The following is a 22548-nucleotide window of genomic DNA, read 5'->3' as shown; positions in this document are numbered from 1 at the left end:
TGGCATGAAGCCACATCTATTCACTTACATATCGTGAAAGTTGTCTGAATCGAAATGGAGTCACCTGCGTGAAAGAAAGAAAGAGAGAGAAAGAAAGAAAGAAAGAAAGAGAGAAAGGAAGGAAGGCAAAAACCTGACAATAGAGTGGGGGAAAGCGATGAAAACAGGATTCTGATGCATAAATGCCTGATAATAAGAAGAATCACAAAAGCCTACAAAACCCACAACCTTACACAAAGGTCACTAAGACTTTACACAAAAATATGCTGCTGCAACAATAGCTACCCAGCAACTGTCTGTCTAACCTCAGACTGGCACCACTCTCATTATTGATCCTCATATATAAATATAATTATCTCAAAACAATGATGTAGGGCCGGGCATGGTGGCTCACGCCTGTAATCCCAGCACTTTGGGAGGCCGAGGCGGGCGGATCACGATGTCAGGAGATCGAGACCATCCTGGCTGACACAGTGAAACCCCATCTCTATTAAAAATACAAAAATTAGCTGGGTGTGGTGGCACATGCCTGTAGTCCCAGCTACTCGGGAGGCTAAGGCAGGAGAATGGTGTGAACCCGGGAGGCAGAGCTTGCAGTGAGCCGAGATTGCACCACTGCACTCCAGCCTGGGCAACAGAGCAAGACTCCGTCTAAAAAAAAAAAAAAGAAAAAAACAATTATGTAATCTTCCTCATTTTTCCTTTAAAAACCATTATCTTCCTTTACCATTCTGAATATGCACATAGTTTACTATGGCATGCTAATTCTCACTGCAATGCCCATTCATGAATAAATATTTTTATTGTAGAGAGCCTCTCTCTTTTTATTATTTAGATTGACAATGTTGTTCCTGTCTGCTTTCATGCTACAATGGCAGAGTTGAGTAACTGCAATGGAGACTATGTGGCCCATAAATCCTAAGATATTTACTATCTATCCCTTTACAGAAAAAGCTTGCCTACATCATCTTAGACATACGGTAGCCCTCCCCTTATCCACAGAGGATATGTTCCAAGATCTTCAGTGGATCTCCAAAACCATGGATAGTACCAAACTATATATATAAAATTTCTTTTTTCTTCTTCACAACTTCAAGGATAAAAGATTCATTCTTATCATAGATCTTAGCAAACTAAACATATGTTTTTTTTTCTTTCCTTATTACCTTGGAAACTTTAACTTTTTTCCTTAAAATAAGTACTTTGTTCTTTCTCTTTGGCATATCCAATTGCCAGTATCACTACTCTTTGGAGCCATTATTAAGTAAAACAAGGGTTTTACACAAGTACTGCTATACCTTGACAGTCAATCTGATAAACATGCTGGCTACTAAGTGACTAATGGGGGCATAGAATAGACAGTGTGGGCATGCCAATCAAAGGGATGATTCACATTTGGGGCAGGATAGAGTGAGATGGCACGAAATTTCATCATGCTACTCAATGGCACACAACTTAAAACTTATAAATTGTTTATTTCTGGAATATTTTCATTTAATATTTTCAGATTACAGTTGATAGTGGGTAATTGAAACCAGGTAAAGCAAAACCTTACATAAGAAGGAACTACTGAACCTTGAACAGGCTATTTTTGAAGATGATAATTATTCTTTAAAGAGAAATATTATTTAAAATGTCTTAGTTTTGTCACTTATTTTGTTATCTATTGAATGCTTATTCTTTTTATGCTACACATAATATAATGGGGAAATGTAAGGTGATTATAGCACCTTCCTTTTAGTTTTCAAGAAGAGTATGTTTTATGGTCTTTTAGAAACAGATCCTTGTAAATGTTCATCTTCTTTACACAAGTAATTCATGATTTCAATCCAAACATGAACACAAAATAAAATGTGGTAGAATTCATTTTTGTATGTTTATCTGAAGATTAAAAACAAATCAATATGGGAAATGCCTGAGGAAATAAATTCCCCCTCTTTCCTCAGCAAGTAAGATTAAGGACAGCATTCCTGCAGAGGAAAGAGCATTAGATGATAATCAACCAAGTACAAAACAAAGAGCTTGTGTATATACAGCATTATTAACTCACTGTGGTGTGTGTGTGTGTGTGTGTGTGTCTGTGTATTCATGATATCATATTTGATACTCAAGGGTGTTCAAACCTTATTAGAGAAATAAGTCAGGAATCTAAGAGGAGTTAGGCACCAATGCAGGCAAAAAACAACAGGAGGCAACAATACAAGGGCTTCCCAAGACAGCAAATCACTCATTCCCAGAAGAGCAGTCGCAATGAAAACTGTTATAACTTAACAAAGGAAAAGAGATCATTGTAGACAGAAGAATTCATTCTATACATTTATTTATCCCACAGACCACTATTGAGCCCCTACAGTATTCCTTGGGCTATCCTAGCAATTAAGAATTTAACAAATGAACAAATACACCTGTGAAAAAAGTCTCCATCCTCATGGACTGGCATAGTATTTGGGGAGACACAGACAAGGAACAAATAAACAAAATGAGATAGAAGGTCAGTAATGATAAATGAAAGACAATGATGGATTCGGCTTGGGAAGCTATACTAAATAGAGAAAGCTTTTCATGTAAGCTGACATTTGTGCCGACACCTAAAAGAAGTCAGGTGGGAAGCTACGAAGATATTGAGAAAATGACACAATAGAGCAAGAACTTAGGAAAGACCCACTTTTAGAGGATAAAGGGAAATAAATAGGGAAAGATACCACCAAAATAAATGGTGAGAGACAGAAAGAGAGACAGGCAGAGAGAGAGAGAGAGAGAGAGAGAGAACAACAACAGCACATTAACTTAGAAAGGGATAGTTTAATAATGAGAGGATGGTTTTATAAGAAGTCAAAGGCTTTATAAGGATTATATAGAATGAAGAACAGCCATTGGATTCAAAAAATGAAAAACACACTCTAAAATTAGTTTTAGGTTTAAATCATGCTCTATAGCATGAGTTGACAAACTCCTTTCTACAATGAGCTAAAACAGAAATATTTTCAGTTTTGTGGGCTATCAGGCCTCTGTTGCAACTACCTAACTCTGCAATTATGATGTGAAGTCAGCCACAGACAATTCATAAATAAATCATCATGCAAGGAAATATGGTATTTAATCATATAAGCAAAGCCAATATTGAGATGCTTTAATTCAACAAACATTTACTAATTAAAATCCTTTATTTTCCACTACCAAAGCACTTTCTTCTGCAGTCTTTCCCATCTTACTGGAAGGTGCCACCATGTACTCAGACATTCAAACCACATATCTGGGGGTCATTCTTTACTATTGATATTTTCGCCCCCTACAACCCACCCATCAACATGTCTTCTTGCTGTTATTTCTAGAACATGTCTCCAATCACTGCATTTCCCTCTGTCTCCATTCCATAACCTGCCAAAAGCCACCAGAATCTCTCAACTGAATTAATTTAAGAGCTGTCTGACTGGCTTTCTTTATTCTACTCTTGCCCCTAAATTCTTTCTCTCATAAACCAGAGTTATCATTATTAAATACAAAGCAGATTATGACTTTTTCTTACTTGAAATAATTCAATGGCTGGCCAGCGCTCCTAGAAAAAAAATCCAAATTTTATGCCTTGACCTACAAAGCTCTGCATGACTTGGCTCTGTACATCTCTGCGGTCACATTATGCATGGCTGTATTGTTTGGTGACCATGACTAAGATGCACAGATCTTTTCTACCACAGGGCTTTTTCTTTCTAACTAGAACATTCTTTCCTTGTACTTATCCATGGGTCTCTGCTAAATTATTTTTTCCTTAGCTTGGTCTGTCCTAACTACCCCATATAAAGATATCCAAGCCCCCATTTCTCTCCATTATGTTTTTTTTTTTTTTACATAGACTTACTCATTTTCTGCCTCCCACACTAGACTTTAAATTCCAAAAGGATAGGCATTTTTCTATATATTGTTATGTGCTAAGATCTTAGCATATAGTGAGTTTGGTGCAATAACTGTCCACATTTTTTTTAATAGATGAGGTTTACCAAGGGCTTAATTAGAGGCAGTGAGTTTAATATGATCAATTTGTGCCCTGGAGTCAACCAGGACTAGTTTTCCATTTACTTTGTGAACTTTGGCAAGTCATTTAATTGCTGTTCACTTTGACCATCTGTAAAAATCAGTAACTTTTCATTAGGATTAAGTTGGAGGCAGTTAACTCACTCCTTGTACACAGATTCAATTCATGCCAACTCTTTTTTATTCTTCACTTTAACCATTCTCTGCCTTGTATAAAATGCTGTGGAAGATCCGAAATTGAGAAAGAAAGGGTCCTTGCATTTAAAGAGATTACAATGTAGTGAAAGACATACTTCACACAGTATCTTAAGTATGGGCATAATAGGGATAAGACATTTTCTTCTTAACTCCAGACCTAATACTAAACTGTCTACTTGGACTTTTTCATTGAATTTCTTCAGGCATCTCAAATGTGATGTATCCAAAGCTTAACTCTGGATTTCCACCCACTCTTCATCAAAATATGCATTCCCTGTGTAATCTTTCCCATTTCCATAAATAGCACCTCTATCAACTTTACTGAAGCCAGAAATCAGTGTTACCCTTGACATATCTATGTCCTCACTTCTTGAATCCAATTCATCATTGTACTTACAGTTTCACTTCTAAAACATAGCTTAAAGTTGTCTTCTCATGCCCACCTTGACTGTCACACATTAGGCCATCAGACCCTATCTAAATTAAAACAACTCACTATGTTCCCTGCTTCCATTGTTGTGCCTTTCCTATTCATTCTCCACAATGCAGTCAGCATAGGTTTTAAGTATAAATTGAATCATGTTACTCCCAGGTTTCCTGTTATACTTGTATAAAATAAGTAATCCTTTTCAGGGTCTCCCCATCCTGGTCTCTAACTTCTTCCTCTATGTTAGCTCTTGACCTTTTACATTAACAATTACTCTTCAGTCATACTTTCAGTCTTTCATTTCAACCAACTCCTCTCTTGACTAATTATTATATCGGGTCCTGGCTTGTTTATGGATCTGTAGATACTTACTTCATCTTACAAAAATAAAACAAAAAACAAACAAAAAAAGCAAAAAACCCATAGGTCCTATACCTTTTTCAAAATAGGGAGAACTGAAGTATGTGTGCCTAACCGAATATAATTTTTTGAAGAGAGAAAAGGGGTAATAGCAGCAATAGAAGACACCATTTACTAAGCATTTAAATCCTCATACCAGCAAATTACCTCATTTGATGCCACAACACACTCTGAACCAGGCACAATTAATTATATTTTATAGACTAATTTTGGATCATAAAGAAGCAAAAACATATCTTAATGGTATTATAGTAGAAATTCATGAGTTTATAGTTGGAATTATAAACAAACTAAAGGATGATGATTAATAAAATTAATACATCAACTCTATATTTGAAAACATCATGTCTTTCCCATATGAAGCAATAGACTATTAAGGACACTAAAGTTCAGAAAATAATTTTGGTCTTTGGATTATTAAACAAACAAATCCTCAAACAAACAATAGCTTACTCTCCAACCCCACAAACACACACTCTATGATCAAATTGAGTGTTCTATTTCACTTTATATAGTTATGCTCTTTTTAACTATACAAAATTTACCAGTGAACACTAATTGAGTTCCACTAACACTAAATGAGTGATGGTTTTGACTCCTTTTAAAACCATCCTCTCGTTAATAAACTATCCGTTTCTAAGTTAATGTACTGTTGTTGTTCTCTCTCTCACTCTCTCTGTCTTCCTCTCTGTCTCTCTCTCTGTCTCTCACCATATAGTTATATATTTATAGCTATATAAATATATAGTTATAATTTATAGCTATATAAATATATAGTTATAATTTATATATAGCTATAATTTATAAAATATATAGCTATATAATTTATATAATTATATGTAGTATAAAATAAATTTATAGCTATATAAATTTTATATAGCTAAAAAGAGCATATCAACCAATTATAATTTTGTTTCACGTATGTAGTCTAAATTATATTACAAAATAATATATTTGCTTCTCTGTTAAGAAATTATTTAAAAATAAATATTCCATATTTCTAAAATTCTGTGATTTTAAAGATATTTTAGATTTTCAGAAAACATTTTAAATACAATAGATGTTATTTGGGGGCAATAAAGTAAGTATTTGGAGTTAGGGAAAATTAAAAGACAAACAATCAGGGAATTAATTTGGAAAAAGCAAAAGGTGACTATGTAGAAAGTAGAGAGGAAGGTCAGACTCTGTAATAAAAAGTACAGATTCTTCAAAAGGAGGAAGGTTCATATTTCAAAGAGGAAAACTATAGCTAAATGGATATTGAAGATGCTTACTAAACATTTTATAGTAATAAAGAAAATGCTTTAGTATCTTAGTCTCAATTATGTATTCCCACTTCATTTGAGAACCCTGTTAATAAATTCAATGAGTCAGGTTTTGTCTGAATTCAGAATATATATTTGGGAATATAACCTATTATCCAATATAAATCACTCCCTTATGAACAGTTCGCTTCTACTTTGTAGTCATCAGCTATGCCTTCAATAAGTACTGTCCAGTATAGACAATTATAAACCCCTTAAATCTTGTTATTGTAGGATTCTCAATTCAGTTTAACTTTCATTAAAAGGTATCTTCATTCTTTAATGTAACTTTGAATAAAACCACCTAACTTTTCCTTAAGCCTGTAGTATGAATTTTAATGATATCTAAAACAACTGCATATCTGGTTCAAACACTGATAAATATTTTAGAAGATACACACACAAAAACACATTTGTACCTGCTCTCTCATGTACATATGCCACACATCAAAACAAAAGACCAAATTAAAAAAATATGCTAAACTAGCCATATAAGAAATTATTTATATTTCTAAAGTTAAAGCTGTTCATATGGAAAATTTAATTGCATTGCCAAAGAATGAAAATATTGTTGACTATTCAAAAGACTTCAGTTAAGGATAAAAATGAACTAATTCATTTATAAATTTCAGAGAATGTAGCAATACTACAGAATTATTTGATGCATTTATAGAGATAATTGGCGAAATTTTGCAGATCATAGTTGATGGAGTATATGTTAAGGAAAAAAATACAAAATTAAAGCAGAAACTATTTATTTGTATGAATCATTCAAGAGAGCTAGGATCTGACTAATGACAAATAACTACAAAGAGGAATAGCTTTTTAAGATAGCAAAATGCCAAATGCCACTGAAATCTTCATGGGCCCTAACTGCCATTACACCACAGAAGGCAACCATAAAACAGCTAGACAGCACATATCGTTTTCTAGATTGGTCATAATATCTGCCTAGAAGTCTGAGATCTGGGTCTTCTTTGTAAAGTACACAATAAGTATAATATTTATATATTTTTTAAAATGTAGGATACTAAATTTAAGTAGGAACTCTGCAAGTTCCCTAGAGGAGTGGACTGTGGCTGCAAGGGACTGAGTGGCTACTCAGTAACCAAAGTCATATATCAAATCAGTAGCACAGCCCATATTTGGCTTTGTGTTTGTATGTGCTAAATATATGTTACCTTTAATCTTGACAACTATACAGGAGAGACAACTTCCAGAAGGCTAGTTAGTCATGGTATAGTCAAGGTTTGCAGCCAGATGTCTAACTCCAAAGCTAGCATGTTTTAAAAGATACAAAAGGGCATCCCTATTTGCACTGACATAAAAGCACAGTCTTCAATCTGAGCCAGAATTTTTAGTTTTCAAATTCACATGAATATTTATTTATTTGGAATTCAGTGAAGGAAGCAAAGGAGGAAATGAATAATTTAGTCCAGATTTCTTGGTATAACCAAACAAAATAAGACTTTTGAAAAGGTGAAATGAAATAGAAAAAGAATGAAAAATTGTTAAAGGGAGTCAATACCTCTTTTCTCTTCACGGGTTATTGTTAAATAGGCAGACCACTATTTCCATAGAGATGAGCAATTATTGCCATAGAAACAGTTAAACTGGGATTGTTTTTTATATTTACACAAACTCACAGCAGCATCCTTCTAGTTCATTTGAAGAGCAAAATTGAAAAGAAGGTATACAGCATGATAACTTTACTAATTTCAAATCATTGCAATACAAAACCAATAAAAATCAGAAGTAATATTTTATAAAATTCAAAATTTGTTTTCAATTGACTTTAGATTTCACCTTCCCATTTATGTTATTGGTGTGACTCTACCAGATTTTGAAGGAGTTTATCTCAGAAATAACAATGAAGTCAGCTGGGGAAGACCTATAATTCCAAGATCTTTCATATACAAGGTCTCCAGGGAAATAGAAAGCCACTTGCCACCTAGTTTCCCAAACAGTCTTTTTGTTCAATCCTATTTTAAAAAAAATTTTCCTAGTTAAAGTCCTCTGAAGATCTCTTGAACTGAGGCAAACCACCAACCCCTTTACGCAACACTTCTCTTTATACCTTCCCTAGGGCACACAGGTCATCAAAAACTTTTTTTGTAGAAACTCAAGCTCTTCATAGAGAATAAAGAAAACTGCCAGAACAGTCGCTCACATCTGTAATCCCAACACTTTTGGAGGCCAAGGTGGGAGATCTCTTGAGTCCAGGAGTTCGAGACTAACCTGGGCAACATGGCAACCCAGTCTCTACCAAAAATATCAAAATTAGCCTGGCGTGGTGGCGCATGACTGTAGTCCCAGCTACTCAAAAAGCTGAGGCAGGAGTATCACTTGAGCCCAGGAGGTGGAGGTTGTAGTGAGCTGAAGTCATGCCACTGCACTCCAGCCTGAGTGACAAATTAAGAACCTGTCTCAAAAAAATAAAAAAAGAAAGAAAGAAAAAGAAAAAAAGGAAAGAAAGGAAAGAGAAGAAAGAGAGACAGAGACAGAGGAAGAAAGAAAGAAGAAAGAAAGAAAGAAAAGAAAGAAAGAAAGAAAGAAAAGAAAGAAAGAAAGAGGGAAAGAGACAACTCAAATTCAAAATGTTTGTGGCTAGGTCTACATGTTAACATGTAAGAAACTCTAGAATTTTTTTTTTTTTTTTTTTTTGAGATGGAGTCTCGCTCTGTCGCCCAGGCTGGAGTGCAGTGGCATGATCTCGGCTCACTGCAAGCTCTGCATCCCGGGTTCACGTCATTCTCCTGCCTCAGCCTCCCGAGTAGCTGGGACTACAGGCCCCCACCACTGCACCCGGTTAAATTTTTGTATTTTTAGTAGAGACTGGGTTTCACCGTGTTAGCCAGGATGGTCTCGATCTCCTGACCTCATGATCCGCCCGCCTCGGCCTCCCAAAGTGCTGGGATTACAGCTATAAGCCAACAAGCCTGGCTGAAACTCTAGAATTCTTGAGAGAGAGAGACAGAGAGAAGAGAAGAGAAGAGAAGAGAAGAGAAGAGAAGAGAAGAGAAGAGAAGAGAAGAGAAGAGAAGAGAGAAGAGAAGAGGAAAAAAAGAAAAGAAAAGAAAGGAAAAGAAAGAAAAGAAAATTAAAACCCAAAATGTTTGTGGCTAAGTCTACGTGTTAACTCGTAAGAAACTCTAGAATTCTTGAGAGAGAGACAGAGAGAGAAGAGAAGAGAAAAAAGAAAATAAAACTCAAACCCAAAATGTTTGTGGCTATGTCTATGTGTTTTGTTTTGTTTTGCTTTATTATACTTTAAGTTCTGCAATACATGTGCAGGACGTGCAGGTTTGTTACATAGGTATACATGTGCCATGGTGGTTTGCTGCACCCATCAACCCATCATCTACATTAGGTATTTCTCCTAATGTTATTCCCTCCCCTAGCCCCCCACTCCCCTGACAGGCCCTGGTGTGTGATGTTCCCCTCCCTGTGTCCATGTGTTCTCATTGTTCAACTCCTACCTATGAGTGAGAACATGCAGTGTTTGATTTTCTGTTCTTGTGTTAGTTTGCTAAGAATGATGGTTTCCAGCTTCATCCATGTCCCTGCAAAGGACATGAACTCATCCTTTTTTATGGCTGCACAGTATTCCATGGTTGTATATATGCCACATTTTCTTTATCCGGTCTATCACTGATGGGCATTTGGGTTGGTTCCAAGTCTTTGCTATTGTGAATAGTGCCGCAATAAACATATGTGTGCATGTATCTTTATAGTAAAATTATTTATAATCCTTTGGGTAAATACCTAGCAATGGGATTGCTGGGTCAAGTGGTATTTCTGGTTCTAGATCCTTGAGGAATCACCACACTGTCTTCCACAATGGTTGAACTAATTTACACTCCCACGAACAGTGTAAAAGTGTTCCTATTTCTCCACATCCTCTCCAGCATCTATTGTTTCTTGACTTTTTAATGATTGCCATTCTAACTGGCATGAGATGGTATCTCATTGTGGTTTTGATTTGCACCTCTCTTATGACCAGTGATGATGAGCTTTATATATATATATATATATGCATTCTATATATCATATATATATATGCATTCTATATATCATATATATATATATATGTTTGTTGGCTTCATAAATTTTTTTCTCTTGAGAAGTGTCTGTTCATATCCTTTGCCCACTTTTTGATGGGGTTGTTTGTTCTTTTCTTGTAAATTTGTTTAAGTTCTATGTGTTAACATGTAAGAAACTAGAATTCTTGGCCTGTATTCTTATAGGAAATCTTAATTTTTGAAGTTACGGTTTTCTATTTGAGGACAGCTTTCGCAATTCATGTCCAGTATAGAAAGATATACTACTCAAGCATACTCCTTCACCATCACTATCTCTGTTATAGTCATTTCATTCTTCAGTCCTTAAGCTCTTTTCTCATACATTGTACAGCTACAGCAGAAGTCAGCTTTTCCTCCACTTTTCCTATTGATTTTCCCAATGCTGCTGCACATTAATGTGCATTCTATATATCATACGTTTGCAACCTAATTCTATGTGACCTCCTTAGGTTTCTTTAGACTATGAGTATTTTCTTAGTAAATAAAAAATTCAAAAGAAATTATGTGCCTTAGAATGAAAGGTTTGGCCCTCTATTTATGCCCTCTCTCCTAAACAGTTGCTGAAGGGATGGAGACTGAAGGAGTAACAAATAAGTTCACTTTTTCATGATCTAAGATATGGTATAAAAGATTTATGAAAGCTTAACTTGTGTAATTAGCCAAAAAAAGTTTCAAATTTTCTAACAAAGTGGATACATATGAAGAATATTAGCACAAAAGAAAACAAATGGTCAGGAGTTATTTTACCTTGATGTAGAAATATAGAACAGATGAGTATGATTTCCCTAGAGTCACATAATAAAAAAATTACACTGAAGTTCATTGTATAACAGAAGTACGTTAGAATGTGGTTGGCTGAGCAAGAAAATGAAACAAATCTTTGACTTTCAATTCCCAAGATGCAAAGGGGAAAAAAATGCACCCGCTCTGAATGGGAGGCACTGATGTAGGACAAATTATGTGGGTACCCCCTCACCCAGGCAGAAAGGTTGTGAGGAGTAAATAGTATCATGAATGTTTGTGAAAACATTAATTTGGGGCATGCTATGAAATATTAAGGATGCTGTAACAAAACTTTTCTTAGAAAGCTTGAGGAATAAAAGGGGAAAAAACAAATAAAAATACCTTTCCTTATGTTGTACTCAAATGGTACTTGTGAAGGAAGTTCAGAAGTTTAAGGCTAGAAATTGGCATAATATGTGATAATATAGAAAGTTTAGAGCATTTGGGTTACTCACAACAAGAAAGAGTATTGACAACGTTTTCAAGTTTCTCAGGGACAAGAAGCATTATTTAATAGTGACACCATGAATAGTTGTGTCTTAGCATGGGTGTATAAAACAGATAAGATAAATTTAGAAATATTATATTACTCTTTTTTTCACAGCAGTTAACTTCTAAAAGAATGCAGCCCTACTAATAAATTGAAACATCATAACATGATCAGCGTTTTCGACATTAAAGTCCAGGGTTATAACTATGAGACTAGTTCTATTACACATAACATTTGTAAAGCTGTAGAGATGAAGCTGTTTTGCAAATATATTTCCAACTTAGATAATAAACTTCTATGGTATTCTTATTTTTAAGTTTTTATTAAAAACAAAAACAAACAAACAAACAAACAAACCGAAAACAGCTTTCAAAAGAATGGAGCTGACTAGTTTCTTGCTGGACTTGGTTGAGCCTTAAGAGTTCTATTCTAAAGGCTCCTGGACCTTCCAATTAAAAAAGTCACACAAAAATGGTAGGGAAAGTAGGAATTATTTCATTTGTTAGCTGGCAACTCGATATGAGTTACAAAGTCATTTTAATGAACAATTTCATTCTGGCTTTTGCCCAAGGATTTGTATGGTGGGATGATGACAGAATGCTGATGGCTTCTGAGGATAAAATTGCTCAGTCTCCTTGAGAACAGTAAAAATGAAATGGGCTCAAACCACAGGAGCAAGGATTTGGGTTGGAGTTAGGAAGGATAACATATTTTTATAAAGCCAAAATAAGACTGCTTTGAATTCTAAACTTTACAGGCATTCGAATAGCTGCCAAAGTAAATTTTTGATATAACTCTGTCTTGCTTCTGTAGTTGGATTCTTGGAGATGCAGTGGAAACATTTCCTTGAGTGCTCTCCTTCTTCCACACTCTATTTCTACCTACTGGTAAGCTCTTTCAGATCAACAACTAAAATATCTTCAGCATCTGACCCCTTTTCACTATTTCCACTGTCACTTGACCCAAACCTCTGTTCTCCCACCTGAGTAAGCACAGCACTGCTCTTCCTATTTTCACTCAAGCGCCAAATAGTCTATTATAATATCTCCACCTCATAGTCAGAATGATCCTTTTAGTACCTACATCAGATGATAATCATGCGCCACATGATGTTTTGGTCACCTGTGGACCCTTTATATGATGGTAGTCACATAAAATTATAATGCAGCTGAAAAATTTCTATTGCTTAGTATTTACTATACTGTACATTTTACCATTATTTTAGGGTGTACTCCTATTTAAGAAAAAAGTTAACTGTAAAACAGCCTCAGGCAAGTCCCTCAGAAGGTATTCTGGAAGAAAATAGTGTTATCATAGGAGATGCCAGCTCCATGCATGTTATTTCCCCTGAGGACCTTTCAGGTGGACATGATCTGAGGGGGAAGACAGTGACATTGATGATCCTGACCCTGGGTAGGGCCTAGGCTAATGTGTGAATTCATGTCTTGGGTTTACCAAAAAAAAAACTAAAAATCTAAAATTTAAAAATTAAAAATAGAAAAAAGTTTTATAGAATAAAGACATAAAGAAAGAAAATATTTTTACAGCTGTACAATATGTTTGTGCTTTAGGCAATGTATTATTACAAGAGTCCAAAAGTTAAAAAAAAGTTTATAAAGTAAAAGAGTTGCAGTTAGCTGAGGTTAATTTATTTTTGGAAAAAAATATTTTTTTAATAAATTTAGTGTAGCTTATGAGTACAGTGTTTATAAAGTCTACAACAGTGAATAGTAATTTCCTACACCCTCACACTCACTCACCACTCACTCACTGACTCATGCAGAGCAACTTTAAGTCCTGTAGGCTCCATTCATTGTAAGTGCTCTATGCGGGTGTACCATTTTTAATATTTTATACCAAATTTGTACTACAGCTTATCTATGTTTAGGCACACAAGTATTTACCCTTGTGTTACAGTTGCCTACAGTATTCAATACAGTAACATGTTGTGTAGGTTTGTAGCCTAGGAGCAATAGGCTATACACTGTAGCCTAGATGTGTAATAGGCTATACCATCTAGGTTTGTGGAAGTACATTCTATGATGTTCGCACAACAAAATAGTCTAAGGATGCATTTCTTAGGATGTATCCCCTTAGGTAAGTGACAAATACTTGTTAAGCGTTTTGCATTCCTTTCAGACCTCAGACAAATACCTTTTAGCTTCACTTCCCTCTCCCTTTCTGACTTCATTTCCTCCCACTGCTCCTCCCTCAGCTATTCCAGCACTAGTGGTTTTCCCCAGTTCCTCCAATATATGAAGCACATGGGTGAATCATGGCCTTTCTACTTACTTATTGTTTCTTCTGTCTGAAGTGTTCTGCCCCTACATATCACTGCATCTCATACTCTAAAGGTTCAGTTCTATATTCAAATACCGCTTTGCAGATGAAAGGCCCTCCCTGGTCATCATCCCTGAAATGACATTGCTCTCTTGACTCGTTAACCGCTCACACTGTCGACTGCTTCATTCCTCTTTTAACAATTATAACCACTGGGCATGTTTGATGGCATGGTTTGACATCTGTATCTCTACCACAAAACATAAATTCCATGAGAGCAAGAGGTTTGTCTAATTCGTTCACTGAGACATCTTCTAGGACAAAACATGGCACATATTTACTGAATAATTGTCTGAGACCTCTTAAAGCTGGTTAAATCCATGAATCATTACCAATCTATTATACTAGCACTAGGGAGCACCTCAGCCTGGGGTTCAGTTGTGTGCAAGAAAGCCCATTACGCACCTGGGAAGTTTGTCTTGTTTGCTCCTAACAGGGTCTGATATAGCCTTTCACAATGTCACCCACCCCAGTGCTTCCACCCCAACCATGTGGAATTAGAGGATCCTAGTAAATACCGTGAGATAATTTCTATGAAGTGAGAAGCAATCAAAGAACTCTACAGCCGCATATCAAAGTTTAAAACTATGTTTGAACTACTTGTTTTCTCAGGAAACCAGTATGTTAGCACAATAAAGAAACAGTTATTTTTTGTTGTATTATTTTTCCTGACCTACAGAAAAACATCCGCTAGCTTCAGGTGTTTAGCAAGGGTGGTAAAAAGCCAGAAGGCAGAGATAGAACTTAGCACATTCAGACTCAAATCTAGCTGACTGAACTGACGTCAGGTGCCACAAATAAACATACCAAAAAAAAAAAAAAGTTAAATTGTGTATTTTTCAGGCATGATGTCAACAGACTACAAGTGTCTCATTTTTAATGAAAGGAAGTCAAACAAGAGATGGGGATGTGTGAATCACAAAACTAAGCAGCTACACAAAGGAAAATAAAGCCTAGAAAGAGAAGCCACTATATCTTAGAATAATATTGTCAGACTGAAAGTTGGTTTCTCTATTAAAGAACAAGATATTCTACCAATGAAATTATCAAGTTTGCCAGTGAATATAAGAAAGAACATAGGTTTGGTGTTGATGAAAAGGCATTGCACAGAGAAAGGAGATGTCAACATTGTATCACACCATTTTTCAGGTTGAATTTGGATTCAATTTCAGAAAACATCAACTATGAATTTTCATCCTGACAAACTTAATATTTATTTTATTTTATTATTTTTTATTTTTTATTATTATTATTTTTTTGAGACGGAGTCTCTCTCTCTCGCCCAGGCTGGAGTGCAGTGGCGCGATCTCGGCTCACTGCAGGCTCTGCCTGCCGGGTTCACGCTATTCTCCTACCTCAGCCTCCCAAGTAGCTGGGACTACAGGCGCCCGCCACGACGCCCGGCTAATTTTTTGTATTTTTAGTAGAGACGGCGTTTCGCCGTGTTAGCCAGGATGGTCTCGATCTCCTGACCTCATGATCCGCCTGCCTCGGCCTCCCAAAGTGCTGGGATTACAGGCGTGAGCCACCGTGCCCGGCCGCCTTAATATTTAATATTTTCTAAACCAAGAAGACACAGTAATATTTACCTTTTCAAAGAAAAATATCTTACTTTAATGCTTTCGAGGCACTAGCCTTATTGGATTACTGGATAACTAAATTGATACGTTTTAGATTCTTGTATCTGTCAGGGTTTATATATCAGAAGAACTTTTGAAATTCCTTACAACTAATAATTATAGCATTCTGTATTTGAAGATCTTATTTAGCCTAAAACCATTCCCTTCTTATTTGATATTTTCAGCATCAAATAATTCCTAAGGAACAGTTGTGAAATAGCTGTAAGTGGGTGTAGCAACATTCATCTGTCTAAAGTAAATTCATAAAGATTACTGTATCAAAATTTTATGGGTGTAATCCATTGAAACCACATAAAGAGCTTGAACATTTAGATCCTGTTCACTGTGTCTGCACTTTTCCTTGAGAATTTTCATGTTATAGAATTGAGAATCCCATAAAGTTTATCTTAACTTAAGACACTGAACTTTATTAGCAATTGATATTAAGTAAAGCGATCAATTTGAAACGTTCTCTCCATTTTATTATAGGACACTGATTTTATACTGTCTTGTCCTGGAACTCCTTATACCTACTACCTCTAATCATTATTACTCTGACACCTACTTTGATTCTTTGTTTTTAATGTAGATATCACCTTACGTCTCTTCTATTTTATTATTGTATTGATAATTGAAAAAAACTTTTATGACTTCAAATATCACTTTTATGTAGTTGATTACCAAATGTGTATTTATAGATTTCATTCCTCTAATAAAATCCAAGTTCTCATTTTATTTTTTTCACTTGGGGGCTATACTTGTCTAAATATTAATATGTCAAAAATACTCACAAATGTGTGTTGAATAAACATAATATCAATCCCTCCATTATCTCTCACACCCCAGTCAGTTATGGAATCCTATCAATTCTAGCCTCAGACAGAGTCTCAAATTCATACCCACATGTCAGTTCCTATTCTTACCATCAGCAATTCCTGTCTTCATTGTCTCCTGCATGAATTACTATTAAAAGCCTTCTATCTACGTTTGGACTCACTATGTTGATGGTGTGTCCCAACTTCAATCAATTCTATTTTCTCATCTTACATATGTTCTATCAAAGCACAACTCTTGTCAGGTAAAGATTCAGTGACTCCCTATTATCTTTAGAATTCAGAACCATGAATCAACATGCCTTTCCAATTCTATTTTACTTCCTTCACTTCTATACATATGTGCTCTTATTAAAATAGGCCATTTTTTTCTCCAAGCACAATTTCAACTTTGACATCTCTATATCATCTTTGCTAAAAGAATGTTCTGGACTGTAATCATCTATTTGCTATTCACTCTTCTTTATGTTGACTTATCAACAATCCAGCCATTCTTCAAAGTCTACATTAAATGCTTCCTTCTCTAAGAAGTTTTTCTTGATCCTTATACAGAACAACATCTCCTGGAATAAAGCACTAACATTTGGCTTATGTGACACATATCAAAGTGTATTTGATGTTTATTTATTTATATAATTCTTTTCTGTCTACAACTAGACCGCAATTTTCTTGCAGGCTAGAAGATTAGTCATTTATTTTAATGACCTGAGTCATTCAGCAAAGGCTTTGCTTATAGTAAGAGAAAAATTATTTTTGTTTTTACTTGAACATAGTCAATGGGAGAGTAACATGTGACACATCACTGATCTTCCTTGAATTCAGTTCAATGAATGCAATTCTAGTTCTAGGTTCTAAACTAATATAATTAATTTCTAAAGAATAGGATATTCTTATCAATAAAAGCAAATGCAATATGCTACATGAAGCTATTGTGAAAAATATATAAAAATATATAACTGAAAATATAACCAAAACTATAAATCATCACTGTAACTTTGGACAAATCGTTAGAACAATATAGTCCCATTCCCTTGCCTTGTCATTCTAGTCATGTCAGATCTCATACACTCCATTTTGTATTTGGAACTGCAAACAGCTGGACCTCAAAATAATGTACTTTTATCCTTTTCAGGGCTTCATGTTATTTGTTTTATGCTATTACCGCAAAAGGAATCCAAATACTTTCAAGCCATGAGTTTAGATTTATCCTTTGAGTGTATTTTACACTGTAGTTAATGTAAAATTTTTAAAGGAATGAACAGTATCAAGAAAGAGTGGTTAGCAAAGCACAGAGGATGTGAAGGATGAAAAATGGGAGTAGATTTATTTGGCAATTAGAGTTTCTGGAAGACTTTTCAAATAGGAGCTTCAGAAAGATAATAAGAGAAATAGGACTGCAAGGTCCTTAAGGAAAAATGTTTAGAGGAAAAGTATAGAAAGCAAGTTGAAATAAATCTTCAAATAATATTTTCATTGAAAAATAACTTTCTGTCTTGTTGAAAAAATAACTTTTTAAAAATATCTCATATTAAATAATATAAAGATATGGCCCTCCAGACCTAATTGATACTAATACATTTTTTAAATTATTGTTATATTGAAAAAGTCACATGCTTTTCCTAAAACAAAAACCACTTACCTATGCAGATAGTTAAAACATTTCAAATATAATTTTTTTAAAAACAGGCATATTGAAAATTGAAATCTTTCATACACATTCATTCATACATTCACTTATATAGTAATTAAACTATTTAGCAGAGCATTTAGTCTTTAGTAAATGCTCATTAACTCATGCATTATAACTTTCATGTGTTTATTTTAGATGTCATATACATATTTAAAAATGAAAACTAAATATTATATTGAAGCTTGATTATTTTATAAATTCATTGGTTTGAAATCTTTGTTTGCAGACTGTTTTTTTCCAAACCTCTGTTAAATGTTTTGAGATCATAAATCTTTTAAGAAAAAGATCAAAGCTATGAACATGCTCTGTATAAAAATGTACATGCACGCATATATACCAAAATGTTCATAGAATTTTTTTATAATATAAGAGCATTTCATTTATCAAAAGCCGATATAGACGGGGAGATTTTTCAGAAAAAAAGAAGCTTCGAACTTTTTCATTTGAACTATTTTTGAAGAAAGTCTTTCTAAAATGTGTCACTCCTTTTCTGAGATTTTAATCAGATTCTAGGAACTTTTATTTTGATGAATTAAGGCCATGCGTTTAAATATAAATTATCGTCCTAAGTCTTAGAACTAACGCTCTCAAAGGTGAGACATGAGGTGTCATTTCTTTAGGAAATGACAGTAAGGAAAAAGTATTTCTTTGTTATTATTGTTCCAGCATTTCATCTATTCTATTTGCTATATATGTGCCTCTAATAGCACTGCTTCTGCTTCCAACCCATTCTATCTAATCCAGTAACTAGAAAACAGAAATGCTGAAACTATATTTAAAGTTGAAATAAAATAATCTATTAGTTCTGAGAGTCTTTTATTAAATTGCATGGTCATTTGGCATTTATATTTGACTGTTCAACTCTTTCTTCCTTCAGGAGTTTACTATCTATAGTCAGAAAAGTGAGGCAGCTATATATATAGACTTTATGAAAAAATAATTTATAATCTCTCTAAAATACATTATGATTTTTGAAGTTCTTTAAGTAGTCTTAATCCAACACATTCTAAAGAAAATGGCCATAAGGAACAAACTTTCTTAGTTACTTAGTCTCTATTCATTTCTCACATGCTGTGTGCATGCCTGTGTTTGTGCATACATGTCTGCTCAATATAATGAGCAGACTGTTGGATAATTAATATTTGGACTTAGACTGTAAGACAGAATGAGGGCCAATTCACATGTTTCACAACTTTCTACTATAAAATAGTCTCTATTTATGTCCATGCTCAAAAACATTGGAAATATCAGACAAAACATTATAACGTTTTACATATATAGTATCAAATTGGATAACATAAAAAGTATTAATAGTAAGAGATCATTATTCATATTACTTAATTTGATACTAGTGTATACAATTTGGAAAACTCCTGAATACTATGGTGCATAACCCTCAGTTCTAGTCACCAAACTACAGTGTCAGTCAGTCCCTGAGCTAGCATTTGAGGAAATCAACAATAAATAAGATGTCTTTTGGGTAGTCAGTATAAATAATGTTTAGAATTTTTACTCACAGAACATAACTTTTAACATGGATAATTGTTGCTACATAAACAATCAGAAGGCAGAACAATCACACTATCCTCAGGCAAGATGGACAATGATACAGGATGATATTGACTTTATTTGCAGAATTCGACTGCTTTGAGTTATGCTTAATATACCTCTTAAAGTTTAATCACATTTAAGGGAAGAAGGTAAACCTAGATAACATAATCTTATTGCAAAAAAATACACAATATTTTCAAATATACAACCTTGGTAAGTCAAAGAAAGGTAAAGATGAATAAATGATTGTAATTTATGGACATTTACGAAATTTTTACAGCAAATAATACAGCTATAGAGAATGTGATATGCTGTGATTCTGAAACATAAATCCAAATTTAAGTTTAAATCCAATTTAAGTTTGCTAGACTCTGATATTGGCTTTGCTTGTTATAGTTTTTATTCCAAACACATTCTGCACAAATGCCATGTATTGATCTGAGCATTCTTTTAATTAGCAATACCTTTTAGGATTAGATGTTAACATTTACAAGAAGAAGAAGAAAACAACAGTTCTCTGTTTTTCTATCTCATTTTAACTCATAAATTACTTTACCAATTGTCCAATCTGCCCCAAGACCCTTCATAACTCATTTCCTTCCCTTAGGAAAGTGGTTCCAGCTTGGGTGACTAGCATCCCTGGAATCTCGCTAGATTCCTTCCACGTGCCTTAAAACTCATAGCTGTGATTGCTAAACCTTTTCCACAGACATGCTATACCTTTCCTATGGACTTTCTTTCCTTTATCTGCCCAGCCACTTTTATAATGGACATTTAATTGGGAATTTCTCTGATTTCTGAATTCATCGTTCAACAAAGATACCATCTTTGGTCTCTTTTTACTCTAATTGTCCATAAGAAGGTACAGCTTCCTCCATTACTGAACTGGCACAAGCTGCTGGACACCCACTCTGGAGAAAAGTGTGGGCCCTCCAATAGGCTCAGAAGATGCATTAAGATGTTAAACTCTCTGATTAAGGCCTGTGCTGGATGAAGAGGATATATGGGCTCCAAAATGTCTCCAGACTTTTGAACTATCCATTACATAGACTTTCCTCAAGTGAAGAATATTACCAGTAGTTAACTATAACCTAGTGTAATCTGAGGTCACCCTGGTGGAAGATATCCTAGGATAAAATCAGTCTCTGCAGGACTTAGGGACCTTCAGAAGAAATTAAGTATAAAATGAACCACCAAAAGCCTTAATCATAAAAAAAAAATTATGTTCTCTACCAGTTGAACTTCCCTAGTTAATTCTCCCACCAAAGTAGGTCTCTTCCTAATCCAGAAACTAAAGCATAAATATCTGTGAATACGAATATAGGGCAAAACATATTTATTTAAACACATTTCTATCTATGGTTCAGTGGTTTTTATGTTAAGAGTATTAAAGTATGACAAATGAAAGAAAATAATTCTGAATCACAGTAACATTATCAGAAGAAGCTTTAAAGAAATGAGAAAACTGTAAGCCTACATCAATTCAATGTGTATCACTAAGAAGACTATTTCTTTGTGCTTGTTAATTTTCAACCACAAAGAGAAGTGTGTCATTTGGTTAATATAATGGTTGTTGCATTACAGAATCCACTACAGAGGGACCTGAGAGATCCACTGTGTACTGGAAGATATTCAGAAAAACTGCATTGGCAGCAGTTGCACCATCATCTTAACCCTGGAAGGTATTCTCAAGTGTTCCACCACGCACAGATTCAGCTCCTGCCTGGGACGATCAGTGAGAAAGTAACTCGGCATCCTCAAGAACAATGTACGGAAGATCATAAAGACTAATATGTTGTTTTTCAAAATTACTAGTGTGTATAGACACACACACATTCATAACTAGATTAGATAGCAATGAGCATTTGGCAGAATGAAAAAATAACTACATATTATCCTACATATACATGTAAAGATACACAAAAATAGGCCTACAAGCAATCATACAAATGCATGAAGATAAATACAAATATACGTGTACATATATATAATGCAATGTGTTTAGGCCCATCTAAAAGTCAGATACCAAGTATTAGAAATATATTTGCTCACATGCACTTAAACATATGAATAATGAATATTATACTTGGAAACATATGGTGTAGATACTTGCAATTTTTTTTTATTTCAGAAAGATTTGGGGGGAAAATCCTATTTCTTACCTACATTTCCAGTCATTAAGTATGAATTCTGAAAGTCCATCATCCCCATTCCAACAATGTGTATAAAATCTTCAATCACCTGCATTAACTCTATTGACCCTGGATAAATCTAGAAAAATAAGCAAAGGTTAGAAGGAATAAAAAATCTATACATACAATGGCATATATAACTGAAAATTTTTAAACTACATGAAATCATAAATGAGCTTTGTTTCACTTCAAAAAAATCTACAGCTGCCAATAGCTGTATTTTTTAAATTAATAGTTGAGAATGACATCAGGTGTCACATTGGAGGAACTTTGGAAGTAATATGATGTAGTGATTAATCCCTCATAAATCTAAGGAAACTTAAAATATCTAACAGATTGTCTCCTCAGAAAATAGATGACTTTTCTTTTGATGAACTCTTTTCATCACTTAAATATAACAAAAACATAGAACACTGAAATTGGGCTCTTTACATGTTTAGCTTGGCATCTATATGAGGAACACAAGAGGAAAAAGAGTTAATATTGCCACCATGAAGATATTTACAAACTATTAAGTTATTGCATAATAATAAATATCTTCAGAGAAACATTTATTGTTTAATAATTATAATGCCCACTGTAAGAATAAT

At 34.4% G+C, this 22548-nt stretch overlaps 1 protein-coding gene across 2 annotated transcripts in view; it reads right to left on the bottom strand.

Annotated features, from left to right (window-relative positions):
• ADGRB3 (adhesion G protein-coupled receptor B3) overlaps positions 1-22548 on the bottom strand; it is a 750487-nt gene that overhangs the window by 348708 nt on the left and 379231 nt on the right. For both annotated transcript variants that reach the window (XM_003809552.7, XM_057302535.2), the window contains exon 11: positions 21929-22037. In XM_003809552.7, coding sequence (XP_003809600.3) covers positions 21929-22037 — 109 coding nt within the window. The remainder of the gene's footprint in view (positions 1-21928; positions 22038-22548) is intronic.

The sequence above is a fragment of the Pan paniscus genome, chromosome 5 (genome assembly GCF_029289425.2).
Source record: "Pan paniscus chromosome 5, NHGRI_mPanPan1-v2.0_pri, whole genome shotgun sequence".
NCBI classification, from domain to species: Eukaryota; Metazoa; Chordata; class Mammalia; order Primates; family Hominidae; genus Pan; species Pan paniscus.
Note: the sequence above shows the minus strand (reverse complement) of the source record. Positions and strands in the feature narration are given on the sequence as shown.